The sequence below is a fragment of the Ascaphus truei genome, chromosome 11 (assembly GCF_040206685.1).
Source record: "Ascaphus truei isolate aAscTru1 chromosome 11, aAscTru1.hap1, whole genome shotgun sequence".
Taxonomy (NCBI): Eukaryota; Metazoa; Chordata; class Amphibia; order Anura; family Ascaphidae; genus Ascaphus; species Ascaphus truei.
Genome location: NC_134493.1, coordinates 53,869,950 through 53,885,101, shown reverse-complemented (window position 1 = coordinate 53,885,101; position 15,152 = coordinate 53,869,950). Strand labels below are relative to the sequence as shown.

At 55.9% G+C, this 15,152-nt stretch overlaps 1 protein-coding gene across 1 annotated transcript in view; it reads right to left on the bottom strand.

Annotated features, from left to right (window-relative positions):
- The window catches only part of NLRC3 (NLR family CARD domain containing 3), a 38,321-nt gene that overhangs the window by 4,757 nt on the left and 18,412 nt on the right, over positions 1-15,152 (bottom strand). The window contains exons 11-16 of the mRNA XM_075566363.1: positions 14,883-14,966; positions 14,202-14,285; positions 13,795-13,878; positions 13,256-13,339; positions 1,476-1,559; positions 284-367 (exon numbers count right to left, since the gene is read on the bottom strand). Of these exons, the coding sequence (XP_075422478.1) occupies positions 284-367; positions 1,476-1,559; positions 13,256-13,339; positions 13,795-13,878; positions 14,202-14,285; positions 14,883-14,966 (504 nt within the window). The remainder of the gene's footprint in view (positions 1-283; positions 368-1,475; positions 1,560-13,255; positions 13,340-13,794; positions 13,879-14,201; positions 14,286-14,882; positions 14,967-15,152) is intronic.

The following is a 15,152-nucleotide window of genomic DNA, read 5'->3' as shown; positions in this document are numbered from 1 at the left end:
CCTGGTTTACCACGGTTTAGTAAATATGGCTCTGAATCTCTTATTACTTATAGCAGGGGTGCTCAACTCCAGTCCTCAGGCCTATCCCTGCTTCAGCACAAGTGGCTCAATCAGACCCCGCTTCAGCACAGGTGGCTCAGAGTCTCAGTCTTTGACTGAGCCTCTGGTTGAGCCACCTGTGCTGAAGCTGGGATATCCTGAGAACCTGACCTGTTGGCACCCCTGGCTTCATTTCCTTTTTGGTAATGGTATATAAAAATGACATGAAATAATAAGTACTCACTCAAGAGTTGTCAGAGTTGTGTTGACCATTAAAGCCTCAGCGAGAGACTGTGCCCCAGCCGGTCCGATCGCTGCTCCCTGCAGGCTGCATGAAACAGGGATAATCAATACATCTCTAAGGGGTGCCCCCTCCCCAGATCAGTAATCACTATCCCTCACCAACACACACTGATAATCAATACATCTCTAAGGGGTGCCCCCTCCCCGGATCAGTAATCACTATCCCTCACCAACACACACTGATAATCAATACATCTCTAAGGGGTGCACTCTCCCCGGATCAGTAATCACTATCCCTCACCAACACACACTGATAATCAATACATCTCTAAGGGGTGCACTCTCCCCGGATCAGTAGAGATGTATTGATTATCAGTGTGAGTTGGTGATGGATAGTGATTACTGATCCGGGGAGAGTGCACCCCTTAGAGATGTATTGATTATCAGTGTGTGTTGGTGAGGGATAGTGATTAAGGGGTGCACTCTCCCCGGATCAGTAATCACTATCCATCTGGTAATAAATCAGTTTCCTATCACCAACACACACTGATAATCACCTCGAAGTAATACCTACTGTATAATTATAGTATTATTATTGCCTCCTATTGTAAGACAATCTGTAATCAATTTACCTGATTGAGTTTAATACCTAAATAATAGAGACTCATTATCTTGTCACTGATGGATAATTAATAGCCGTCTCATTGACAGACACCTCTCAGTAATACCCTGACACAGTCTGTATGATTCCCAATAAAACTGCTGCAAAATCAATACCCCTCTATAAGATGCTGATCTATAATCAATAACCCTTTTAGTAAGACACCGGCCCAGAATAGATGTGTAGGTTAGTGGGAAGGTCACTGCCTTTGAAGCTGATTCACGCAGTTTATACCCTTGTGACCTTGGGTAAGTCACTGGTGCTTCCCGTACTTCAGGCAGCAAAATTAGATTGTAAGCTCTGCGGGAGAGGGATTCGCTGTGCCTGCTAAATTCCCTCTACAGTGCTGCGTACATGACTAAGAGATATGTAGGCAGTAAAAAGACAGATGGACACGCAATAGAAAACACTGATCTACAATCTAGAAGAGACTGAATCAATGATGCCTAATCAATACCCCTACAAATATGAGTCTATAAAATAAATACCACGCTCACAAGGGCACACACAGGACTGCAGAACGAATTCTTACTAGAGCGCTGAGAGTGCAGAGTTCTCCCGCAGAGCGTCCGAGAGCGCTGCCATCCCCTCGTCTCCAAGAGTGTTCTCCTGCAAGCTGGCCAGGCAAGGAGTTAGAAATGAGAGGAAACCCGCACACTTACATTCTGCACAGTGTGCTATCACACTCCCTCATCACACTGCGCACACAGGACACTGCCTCATCACACTGCGCACACAGGACACTGCCTCATCACACTGCGCACACAGGACACTGCCTCATCACACTGCGCACACAGGACACTGCCTCATCACACTGCGCACACAGGACACTGCCTCATCACACTGCGCACACAGGGCACTACCTCATCACTCTGCACACACAGGACACTGCCTCATCACTGCGCACACAGGACACTACCTCATCACTGCGCACACAGGGCACTGCCTCATTACACTGCGCACACAGGGCACTGCCTCATCACACTGCGCACACAGGACACTGCCTCATTACACTGCACACACAGGGCACTGCCTCATCACTCTGCGCACACAGGACACTGCCTCATCACACTGCGCACACAGGACACTGCCTCATCACTCTGCGCACACAGGACACTGCACACACAGGACACTGCCTCATCACACTGCACACACAGGACACTGCCTCATTACACTGCGCACACAGGGCACTGCCTCATTACACTGCGCACACAGGGCACTGCCTCATTACACTGCGCACACAGGGCACTGCCTCATCACTGCGCACACAGGGCACTGCCTCATCACACTGCGCACACAGGACACAGCCTCATCACACTGTACACACAGGACACTGCCTCATCACTGCGCACACAGGACACTCCCTCATCACACTGTGCACACACAGGACACTGCCTCATCACACTGCGCACACAGGACACTGCCTCATCACTGCGCACACAGGACACTGCCTCATCACTCTGCGCACACAGGACACTGCCTCATCACTCTGCGCACACAGGGCACTGCCTCATCACTCTGCGCACACAGGGCACTGCCTCATTACACTGCGCACACAGGGCACTGCCTCATCACTGCGCACACAGGACACTGCCTCATCACACTGCGCACACAGGACACAGCCTCATCACACTGCACACACAGGACACTGCCTCATCACTGCGCACACAGGACACTCCCTCATCACACTGTCCACACACTGGACACTGCCTCATCACACTGCGCACACAGGACACTGCCTCATCACTGCGCACACAGGACACTGCCTCATCACTCTGCGCACACAGGACACTGCCTCATCACTCTGCGCACACAGGGCACTGCCTCATCACTCTGCGCACACAGGACACTGCCTCATCACTCTGCGCTCACAGGACACTGCCTCATCACTCTGCACACACAGGACACTGCCTCATCACACTGCACACAGGACACTGCCTCATCACTCTGCACACAGGGCACTGCCTCATCACACTGCACACAGGACACTGCCTCATCACTCTGCACACAGGACACTGCCTCATCACTCTGCACACAGGACACTGCCTCATCACTCTGCGCACACAGGACACTGCCTCATTACACTGCACACACAGGACACTGCCTCATCACACTGCACACACAGGACACTGCCTCATCACTGCGCACACAGGGCACTGCCTCATTACACTGCGCACACAGGGCACTGCCTCATCACACTGCGCACACAGGACACTGCCTCATTACACTGCACACACAGGGCACTGCCTCATCACTCTGCGCACACAGGACACTGCCTCATCACACTGCGCACACAGGACACAGCCTCATCACACTGCACACACAGGACACTGCCTCATCACTGCGCACACAGGACACAGCCTCATCACACTGTGCACACACAGGACACTGCCTCATCACACTGCGCACCCAGGACACTGCCTCATCACTGCACACACAGGACACTGCCTCATCACTCTGCGCACACAGGGCACTGCCTCATCACTCTGCGCACACAGGACACTGCCTCATCACTCTGCGCACACAGGACACTGCCTCATCACTCTGCGCACACAGGACACTGCCTCATCACTCTGCACACACAGGACACTGCCTCATCACACTGCACACAGGACACTGCCTCATCACACTGCACACAGGACACTGCCTCATCACACTGCACACAGGACACTGCCTCATCACTCTGCACACAGGACACTGCCTCATCACTCTGCGCACACAGGACACTGTCTCATCACACTGCGCACACAGGACACTGCCTCATCACTCTGCGCACACAGGACACTGCCTCATCACTCTGCACACAGGACACTGCCTCATCACTCTGCGCACACAGGACACTGCCTCATCACTCTGCGCACACAGGGCACTGCCTCATCACACTGCGCACACAGGACACTGCGCACACAGGGCACTGCCTCATCACTCTGCGCACACAGGACACTGCCTCATCACTCTGCACACAGGGCACTGCCTCATCACTCTGCGCACACAGGACACTGCCTCATCACACTGCACACAGGACACTGCCTCATCACACTGCACACACAGGACACTGCCTCATCACTCTGCGCACACAGGGCACTGCCTCATCACTCTGCGCACACAGGGCACTGCCTCATCACTCTGCGCACACAGGACACTGCCTCATCACTCTGCGCACACAGGGCACTGCCTCATCACACTGCGCACACAGGACACTGCCTCATCACACTGCGCACACAGGGCACTGCCTCATCACACTGCACACACAGGACACTGCCTCATCACTCTGCGCACACAGGACACTGCCTCATCACTCTGCACACAGGGCACTGCCTCATCACACTGCGCACACAGGACACTCCCTCATCACTCTGCGCACACAGGACACTGCCTCATCACACTGCGCACACAGGGCACTGCCTCATCACACTGCACACACAGGACACTGCCTCATCACTCTGCGCACACAGGACACTGCCTCATCACTCTGCACACAGGGCACTGCCTCATCACACTGCACACAGGACACTGCCTCATCACACTGCACACAGGACACTGCCTCATCACTCTGCACACAGGACACTGCCTCATCACACTGCACACAGGACACTGCCTCATCACACTGCACACAGGACACTGCCTCATCACACTGCACACAGGGCACTACCTCATCACACTGCGCACACAGGACACTGCCTCATCACACTGCGCACACAGGGCACTGCCTCATCACACTGCACACACAGGACACTACCTCATCACTCTGCGCACACAGGACACTGCCTCATCACTCTGCACACAGGGCACTGCCTCATCACTCTGCGCACACAGGACACTGCCTCATCACACTGCACACAGGACACTGCCTCATCACTCTGCACACAGGACACTGCCTCATCACTCTGCGCACACAGGGCACTGCCTCATCACTCTGCGCACACAGGACACTGCCTCATCACTCAGCGCACACAGGGCACTGCCTCATCACACTGCGCACACAGGACACTGCCTCATCACACTGCGCACACAGGGCACTGCCTCATCACACTGCATACAGGACACTGCCTCATCACACTGCACACAGGACACTGCCTCATCACTCTGCACACAGGACACTGCCTCATCACTCTGCGCACACAGGACACTGCCTCATCACACTGCACACAGGACACTCCCTCATCACACTGCACACAGGACACTGCCTCATCACTCTGCGCACACAGGGCACTGCCTCATCACACTGCGCACACAGGACACTGCCTCATCACACTGCGCACACAGGGCACTGCCTCATCACACTGCACACAGGACACTGCCTCATCACACTGCACACAGGACACTGCCTCATCACTCTGCACACAGGACACTGCCTCATCACTCTGCGCACACAGGACACTGCCTCATCACACTGCACACAGGACACTCCCTCATCACACTGCACACAGGGCACTCCCTCATCACACTGCACACAGGACACTGCCTCATCACTCTGCACACAGGACACTGCCTCATCACTCTGCACACACAGGACACTGCCTCATCACTCTGCGCACAGGACACTGCCTCATCACTCTGCGCACACAGGGCACTGCCTCGTCACACTGCGCACACAGGACACTGCCTCGTCACACTGCGCACACAGGACACTGCCTCATCACTCTGCACACACAGGACACTGCCTCATCACTGCGCACACAGGACACTGCCTCATCACTCTGCACACAGGACACTGCCTCATCACTCTGCGCACACAGGGCACTGTCTCATCACTGCACACAGGGCACTGCCTCATCACACTGCGCACACAGGACACTGCCTCATTACACTGCGCACACAGGACACTGCCTCATCACTCTGCACACAGGGCACTGTCTCATCACACTGCGCACACAGGGCACTGCCTCATCACTCTGCACACACAGGACACTGCCACATCACTCTGCGCACACAGGACACTGACTCATCACACTGTGCACACAGGACACTCCCTCATCACTCTGCGCACAGAGGACACTGCCTCATCACTCTGCACACAGGGCACTGCCTCATCACACTGCACACAGGACACTGCCTCATCACTCTGCACACAGGACACTGCCTCATCACTCTGCGCACACAGGACACTGCCTCATCACTCTGCACACAGGACACTGCCTCATCACTCTGCGCACACAGGACACTGCCTCATCACTCTGCGCACACAGGACACTGCCTCATCACTCTGCACACAGGACACTGCCTCATCACACTGCGCACACAGGGCACTGCCTCATCACACTGCGCACACAGGGCACTGCCTCATCACACTGCACACACAGGGCACTGCCTCATCACTCTGCGCACACAGGGCACTGCCTCATCACTCTGCGCACACAGGGCACTGCCTCATCACACTGCGCACACAGGACACTGCCTCATCACTCTGCGCACACACAGGACACTCCCTCATCACTCTGCGCACACAGGGCACTGCCTCATCACACTGCGCACACAGGGCACTGCCTCATCACACTGCGCACACAGGACACTGCCTCATCACTCTGCACACACAGGACACTGCCTCATCACTGCGCACACAGGACACTGCCTCATCACTCTGCACACAGGACACTCCCTCATCACACTGTGCACACACAGGACACTGCCTCATCACTCTGCGCACACAGGGCACTGTCTCATCACTCTGCGCACACAGGACACTGCCTCATTACACTGCGCACACAGGACACTGCCTCATCACTCTGCGCACACAGGACACTGCCTCATCACTCTGCGCACACAGGGCACTGCCTCATCACACTGCACACACAGGGCACTGCCACATTACACTGCACACAGGACACTGCCTCATCACACTGCACACACAGGACACTGCCTCATCACTCTGCACACAGGACACTGCCTCATCACACTGCGCACACACAGGACACTCCCTCATCACTCTGCGCACACAGGACACTGCCTCATCACTCTGCGCACACAGGACACTGCCTCATCACTCTGCGCACACAGGACACTGCCTCATCACTCTGCGCACACAGGACACTGTCTCATCACACTGCACACACAGGGCACTGCCTCATCACTCTGCGCACACAGGACACTGCCTCATCACTCTGCACACAGGGCACTGCCTCATCACTCTGCGCACACAGGACACTGCCTCATCACTCTGCACACAGGGCACTGCCTCATCACACTGCACACAGGACACTGCCTCATCACTCTGCACACAGGACACTGCCTCATCACTCTGCGCACACAGGACACTGCCTCATCACTCTGCACACACAGGACACTGCCTAATCACTCTGCGCACAGGGCACTGCCTCATCACTCTGCACACAGCCTCATCACTCTGCACACAGGACACTGCCTCATTACACTGCACACACAGGACACTGCCTCATCACTCTGCACACACAGGGCACTGCCTCATCACACTGCGCACACAGGACACTGCCTCATCACTGCGCACACAGGGCACTGCCTCATCACTCTGCACACAGGACACTGCCTCATCACTCTGCACACAGGGCACTGCCTCATCACTCTGCACACAGGGCACTGCCTCATCACTCTGCACACAGGACACTGCCTCATCACTCTGCGCACACAGGACACTGCCTCATCACACTGCGCACACAGGACACTGCCTCATCACTCTGCGCACACAGGGCACTGCCTCATCACACTGCGCACACAGGACACTGCCTCATCACACTGCGCACACAGGGCACTGCCTCATCACACTGCACACACAGGACACTGCCTCATCACTCTGCGCACACAGGACACTGCCTCATCACTCTGCACACAGGGCACTGCCTCATCACACTGCACACAGGACACTGCCTCATCACACTGCACACAGGACACTGCCTCATCACTCTGCACACAGGACACTGCCTCATCACTCTGCGCACACAGGACACTGCCTCATCACACTGCACACAGGACACTGCCTCATCACACTGCACACAGGACACTGCCTCATCACACTGCACACAGGACACTGCCTCATCACACTGCACACAGGGCACTGCCTCATCACACTGCGCACACAGGACACTGCCTCATCACACTGCGCACACAGGGCACTGCCTCATCACACTGCACACACAGGACACTGCCTCATCACTCTGCGCACACAGGACACTGCCTCATCACTCTGCACACAGGGCACTGCCTCATCACTCTGCGCACACAGGACACTGCCTCATCACACTGCACACAGGACACTGCCTCATCACTCTGCACACAGGACACTGCCTCATCACTCTGCGCACACAGGACACTGCCTCATCACTCAGCGCACACAGGGCACTGCCTCATCACACTGCGCACACAGGACACTGCCTCATCACACTGCGCACACAGGGCACTGCCTCATCACACTGCATACAGGACACTGCCTCATCACTCTGCACACAGGACACTGCCTCATCACTCTGCGCACAGGACACTCCCTCATCACACTGCACACAGGACACTGCCTCATCACACTGCACACAGGACACTGCCTCATCACTCTGCACACAGGACACTGCCTCATCACTCTGCGCACACAGGACACTGCCTCATCACACTGCACACAGGACACTCCCTCATCACACTGCACACAGGGCACTGCCTCATCACACTGCACACAGGACACTGCCTCATCACTCTGCACACAGGACACTGCCTCATCACTCTGCGCACACAGGACACTGCCTCATCACTCTGCGCACAGGACACTGCCTCATCACTCTGCGCACACAGGGCACTGCCTCGTCACACTGCGCACACAGGACACTGCCTCATCACTCTGCACACACAGGACACTGCCTCATCACTGCGCACACAGGACACTGCCTCATCACTCTGCACACAGGACACTGCCTCATCACTCTGCGCACACAGGGCACTGTCTCATCACTGCACACAGGGCACTGCCTCATCACACTGCGCACACAGGACACTGCCTCACTACACTGCGCACACAGGACACTGCCTCATCACTCTGCGCACACAGGGCACTGCCTCATCACACTGCGCACACAGGACACTGCCTCATCACACTGCGCACACAGGACACTGCCTCATCACACTGCGCACACAGGGCACTGCCTCATCACACTGCACACAGGACACTGCCTCATCACACTGCACACAGGACACTGCCTCATCACTCTGCACACAGGACACTGCCTCATCACTCTGCGCACACAGGACACTGCCTCATCACACTGCACACAGGACACTCCCTCATCACACTGCACACAGGGCACTGCCTCATCACACTGCACCCAGGACACTGCCTCATCACTCTGCGCACAGGACACTGTCTCATCACTCTGCGCACACAGGACACTGCCTCATCACACTGCACACAGGACACTACCTCATCACACTGCGCACACAGGACACTGCCTCATCACTCTGCGCACACAGGGCACTGCCTCGTCACACTGCGCACACAGGACACTGCCTCATCACTCTGCACACACAGGACACTGCCTCATCACTGCGCACACAGGACACTGCCTCATCACTCTGCACACAGGACACTGCCTCATCACTCTGCGCACACAGGGCACTGTCTCATCACTGCACACAGGGCACTGTCTCATCACACTGCGCACACAGGGCACTGCCTCGTCACACTGCGCACACAGGACACTGCCACATCACTCTGCGCACACAGGACACTGACTCATCACACTGTGCACACAGGACACTCCCTCATCACTCTGCGCACAGAGGACACTGCCTCATCACTCTGCACACAGGGCACTGCCTCATCACACTGCACACAGGACACTGCCTCATCACTCTGCACACAGGACACTGCCTCATCACTCTGCGCACACAGGACACTGCCTCATCACTCTGCACACAGGACACTGCCTCATCACTCTGCGCACACAGGACACTGCCTCATCACTCTGCGCACACAGGACACTGCCTCATCACTCTGCACACAGGACACAGCCTCATCACACTGCGCACACAGGGCACTGCCTCATCACACTGCGCACACAGGGCACTGCCTCATCACACTGCACACACAGGGCACTGCCTCATCACTCTGCGCACACAGGGCACTGCCTCATCACTCTGCGCACACAGGGCACTGCCTCATCACACTGCGCACACAGGACACTGCCTCATCACTCTGCGCACACACAGGACACTCCCTCATCACTCTGCGCACACAGGGCACTGCCTCATCACACTGCGCACACAGGGCACTGCCTCATCACACTGCGCACACAGGACACTGCCTCATCACTCTGCACACACAGGACACTTCCTCATCACTGCGCACACAGGACACTCCCTCATCACACTGTGCACACACAGGACACTGCCTCATCACTCTGCGCACACAGGGCACTGTCTCATCACTGCACACAGGGCACTGCCTCATCACTCTGCGCACACAGGACACTGCCTCATCACACTGTGCACACAGGGCACTGCCTCATCACACTGCGCACACAGGACACTGCCTCATCACACTGCGCACAGGACACTACCTCATCACACTGCGCACACAGGACACTGCCTCATCACTCTGCACACACAGGACACAGCCTCATCACACTGCACACAGGACACTGCCTCATCACACTGCGCACACAGGACACTGCCTCATCACACTGCACACAGGACACTGCCTCATCACTCTGCGCACACAGGACACTGCCTCATCACACTGCGCACAAAGGACACTGCCTCATCACTCTGCGCACACAGGACACTGCCTCATCACTCTGCGCACACAGGACACTCCCTCATCACTCTGCGCACACAGGACACTGTCTCATCACTCTGCACACAGGACACTGCCTCATCACTCTGCGCACACAGGACACTGCCTCATCACACTGCACACAGGACACTACCTCATCACACTGCGCACACAGGACACTGCCTCATCACACTGCGCGCACAGGACACTGCCTCATCACACTGCGCACACAGGGCACTGCCTCATCACACTGCGCACACAGGACACTGCCTCATCACACTGCGCACACAGGACACTGCCTCATCACACTGCACACAGGACACTACCTCATCACACTGCGCACACAGGACACTGCCTCATCACTCTGCGCACACAGGACACTGCCTCATCACACTGCACACAGGACACTACCTCATCACACTGCACACACAGGACACTGCCTCATCACACTGCGCGCACAGGACACTGCCTCATCACACTGCGCACACAGGACACTGCCTCATCACACTGCGCACACAGGGCACTGCCTCATCACACTGCGCACACAGGACACTGCCTCATCACTCTGCGCACACAGGACACTGTCTCATCACTGCGCACACAGGACACTCCCTCATCACACTGCACACAGGACACTACCTCATCACACTGCGCACACAGGACACTACCTCATCACACTGCGCACACAGGACACTGCCTCATCACACTGCGCACACAGGGCACTGCCTCATCACACTGCACACAGGACACTACCTCATCACACTGCGCACACAGGACACTACCTCATCACACTGCGCACACAGGGCACTGCCTCATCACACTGCACACAGGACACTACCTCATCACACTGCGCACACAGGACACTACCTCATCACACTGCGCACACAGGACACTGCCTCATCACACTGCGCACACAGGACACTGCCTCATCACTCTGCACACACAGGACACTGCCTCATCACTCTGCACACACAGGACACTGCCTCATCACTGCGCACACAGGACACTCCCTCATCACACTGTGCACACACAGGACACTGCCTCATCACTCTGCGCACACAGGGCACTGTCTCATCACTGCACACAGGGCACTGCCTCATCACTCTGCGCACACAGGACACTGCCTCATTACACTGCGCACACAGGACACTGCCTCATCACTCTGCACACACAGGACACTGCCTCATCACTCTGCACACAGGGCACTGCCTCATCACACTGCACACACAGGGCACTGCCACATTACACTGCACACAGGACACTGCCTCATCACTCTGCACACAGGACACTGCCTCATCACACTTCGCACACAGGACACTGCCTCATCACTCTGCGCACACAGGACACTGCCTCATCACTCTGCGCACACAGGACACTGCCTCATCACTCTGCGCACACAGGACACTCCCTCATCACACTGTGCACACACAGGACACTCCCTCATCACTCTGCGCACACAGGACACTGCCTCATCACACTGCGCACACAGGGCACTGCCTCATCACTCTGCGCACACAGGACACTGCCTCATCACACTGCGCACACAGGGCACTGCCTCATCACTCTGCGCACAAGGCACTGCCTCATCACACTGCACACAGGACACTGCCTCATTACACTGCACACACAGGACACTGCCTCATCACTCTGCACACAGGGCACTGCCTCATCACTCTACACACAGGGCACTGCCTCATCACTCTGCACACAGGGCACTGCCTCATTACTCTGCACACAGGGCACTGCCTCATCACTCTGCACACAGGACACTGCCTCATCACTCTGCACACAGGGCACTGCCTCATTACTCTGCACACACAGGACACTGCCACATTACTCTGCACACACAGGGCACTGCTTCCTCACACTGCACACACAGGACACTGCCACATTACACTGCGCACACAGGACACTACCTCATCACTCTGCGCACACAGGACACTGCCTCATCACTCTGCACACACAGGGCACTGCCTCATCACAGTGCACACACAGGGCACTGCCTCATCACACTGCACACACAGGGCACTGCCTCATCACACTGCACACACATGATACTACCTCATCACTCTGCACACACAGGGCACTGCCTCATGACACTGCGAACAAATGACACTGCGCACACAGGACATTGCCTCCACACACTGCGCACACAGGACACTGCCTCATGACACTGCGAACAAATGACACTGCGCACACAGGACACTGCCTCCTCTCACTGCGCACACAGGACACTGCCTCATGACACTGCGCACACAGGACACTGCCTCATGACACTGCGCACACAGGACACTGCCTCATTACACTGGGCACTGCCTCATCTGCTATTGAGTAAGGGTCATTTAGTTAAGCCCTTTGGCCAAGGCGTTATAAGCCTGCAGCCACGTCACAGCACGACCAGTATGCCGGTCCTAACACTACCTGGTAAGATTCTCATGTACCTCTCTTTTTTACAGCTGCACACACAGATAAGACATGCTGAACACAAGTCATTAAACGTGCGTGCACACATGTTTCTGTAACACAGAGTACACACACAGTTCTGCAATACCACAAGCACTGCACACCAGCATGGCAGGCACACTTACTCCAGGCAACGCAGAGACTGGTTAACCCGAAGGGCATCAGCCAGAGCCCGCGCTGATCCCACCCGCAGGAAATTCCACTGGAGACTGAGAAAGTGTGAGAGAGAGAGAGAGAGAGAGAGAGCGCGCATCACCAGCCTGGCACGGAGCAACGTGTGCTCAGCAATGGCAGAGCCTGGCACACACACGGGGGTAGAGGGATGCCAGCCTGCTACAGCGCATTACATGCAGCATGTATGGTACTGCCAGATGCAAGAACATTACCAGGAGCAGCTTATTGTTAGCATGGCACAGTGCCAGGGATACATGTGCCAAAAGGGAGCTTGGTATTAAAAACCGTGGCACCATGGATACAACTGATTGTGGAGCAGTTTGAGAAGCATTATTATTAGGACACAGGGTGGGAGGAGAATTATTAGGGTGTGAGATAGGGGGGGGGAGTTATTTAGGGTGTGTAAACATTATTAGGCAGGGGTGTCAGTGTTATTAGGGTGTGGGATAGGGGGGGGGAGGGTTATTTAGGGTGCAGGACGAGGACTCACTGCAGGGACTCCACAGTCTGATTCTCCCTCAACGCCCCGGCGAGCGCCTCGATCCCCTCATCGTGAAGGAGATTCGCGGTCAGGCTGCGGGGTAAACATTTTATAGAAAAAATACCCCACACGTAACATACTCCCTTGGGGTTGGGGGGGGGGGGGTTATCCAGAGCGATCTAACGACAGGAACACGACTGTCAAAAAAATACATTGAGACAAGTAGAAGCCTTGGAAACACCAGATATATTTTTTAATCTTAATCCCTTTATGAAGTAGATTAGATAGAGAGGGGGACACTTAATCTATCATTGGCCATGTCTCATTTAAGAGAGTCCCGGGCCACACAGAGCTCGGATATTTATGCCAGGGGTTCAGGCCCCCGAGACTCCCACCTCAAAGGCCATCCTACTCACTCCAAGTGCGTCAGTGTGCGGTTTCTCCGCAGAGCCTCTGCCAGCGCCCGCGCGCCCTCGATGCTAACGGAGTTCTCCCGCAGGCTGGAAGAAAGGAGCGGGGAGAGGGAGGTAAGGAGGGTGGCGGATTGGGGAGGGCGGGGAAGGTCACCTGGCAGGGTTTCATCAATATCCATATCCAGGCTTAGGGCAAGGCGGTTTCCCTGGGCCCCGCGCCTTCGGCCCCCTCCTGTCGGGGCCAGGATCCAACTGTGGCCCAACCGGAGGAGGGTGCGTGTGGAGTCCCCAGACCATCAGGACTGCTCCTCCACCCCCAGGTAAGTGCGTGTGTTGAGAGCGGTTCTTACCTTCTCCGGAGCGGTCCTGCTCCTGCAGCATCACGTTGTCATGGCGACCGGAACGCTGCAGGAGGAGGGTCGCTCTTCAAGGATTCAAGGACCTTTGACTACTTTCACCGGAGGGGCCCCAGTGGCAGCGTGCCACCTTGGGCCCCGCAAACTCTAAGGCCGGACCTGTCCACACACTTACAACGTATGCCATGGGCAATATGACATCTACTTTCTCTACGATGCCAATAGGGCACCCAAGACGTGGGTTACCGTTCTGTAATATGAGTTTTCTAAAATGTCTACCAAGGCAATAAGGCATTTGTCTTCCCCCGTGGGCAGTGCTCAGACTCACTTGAGGTGTTTCAGGCCCCGATTGCAGCTCAGGCCTCTGGTCAGGGAGCTCAGGCCTTGGTTGCTGATAGAATTGCTCTGCAGACTGAACACAAAGTATTAGCAGGAAACCCCCCATCCCCAGAGCGCACGCTGCCTGTAACACCAACCAAGGCACCTACATACCACAGCGACAACTGCAGAGCATCGCTCCACTGACCCCTCACCTATTACAGATCGGCAGAGCAACCCTCCCCTACACCTCCCATATTACAGACCTGCAGAGCATCCA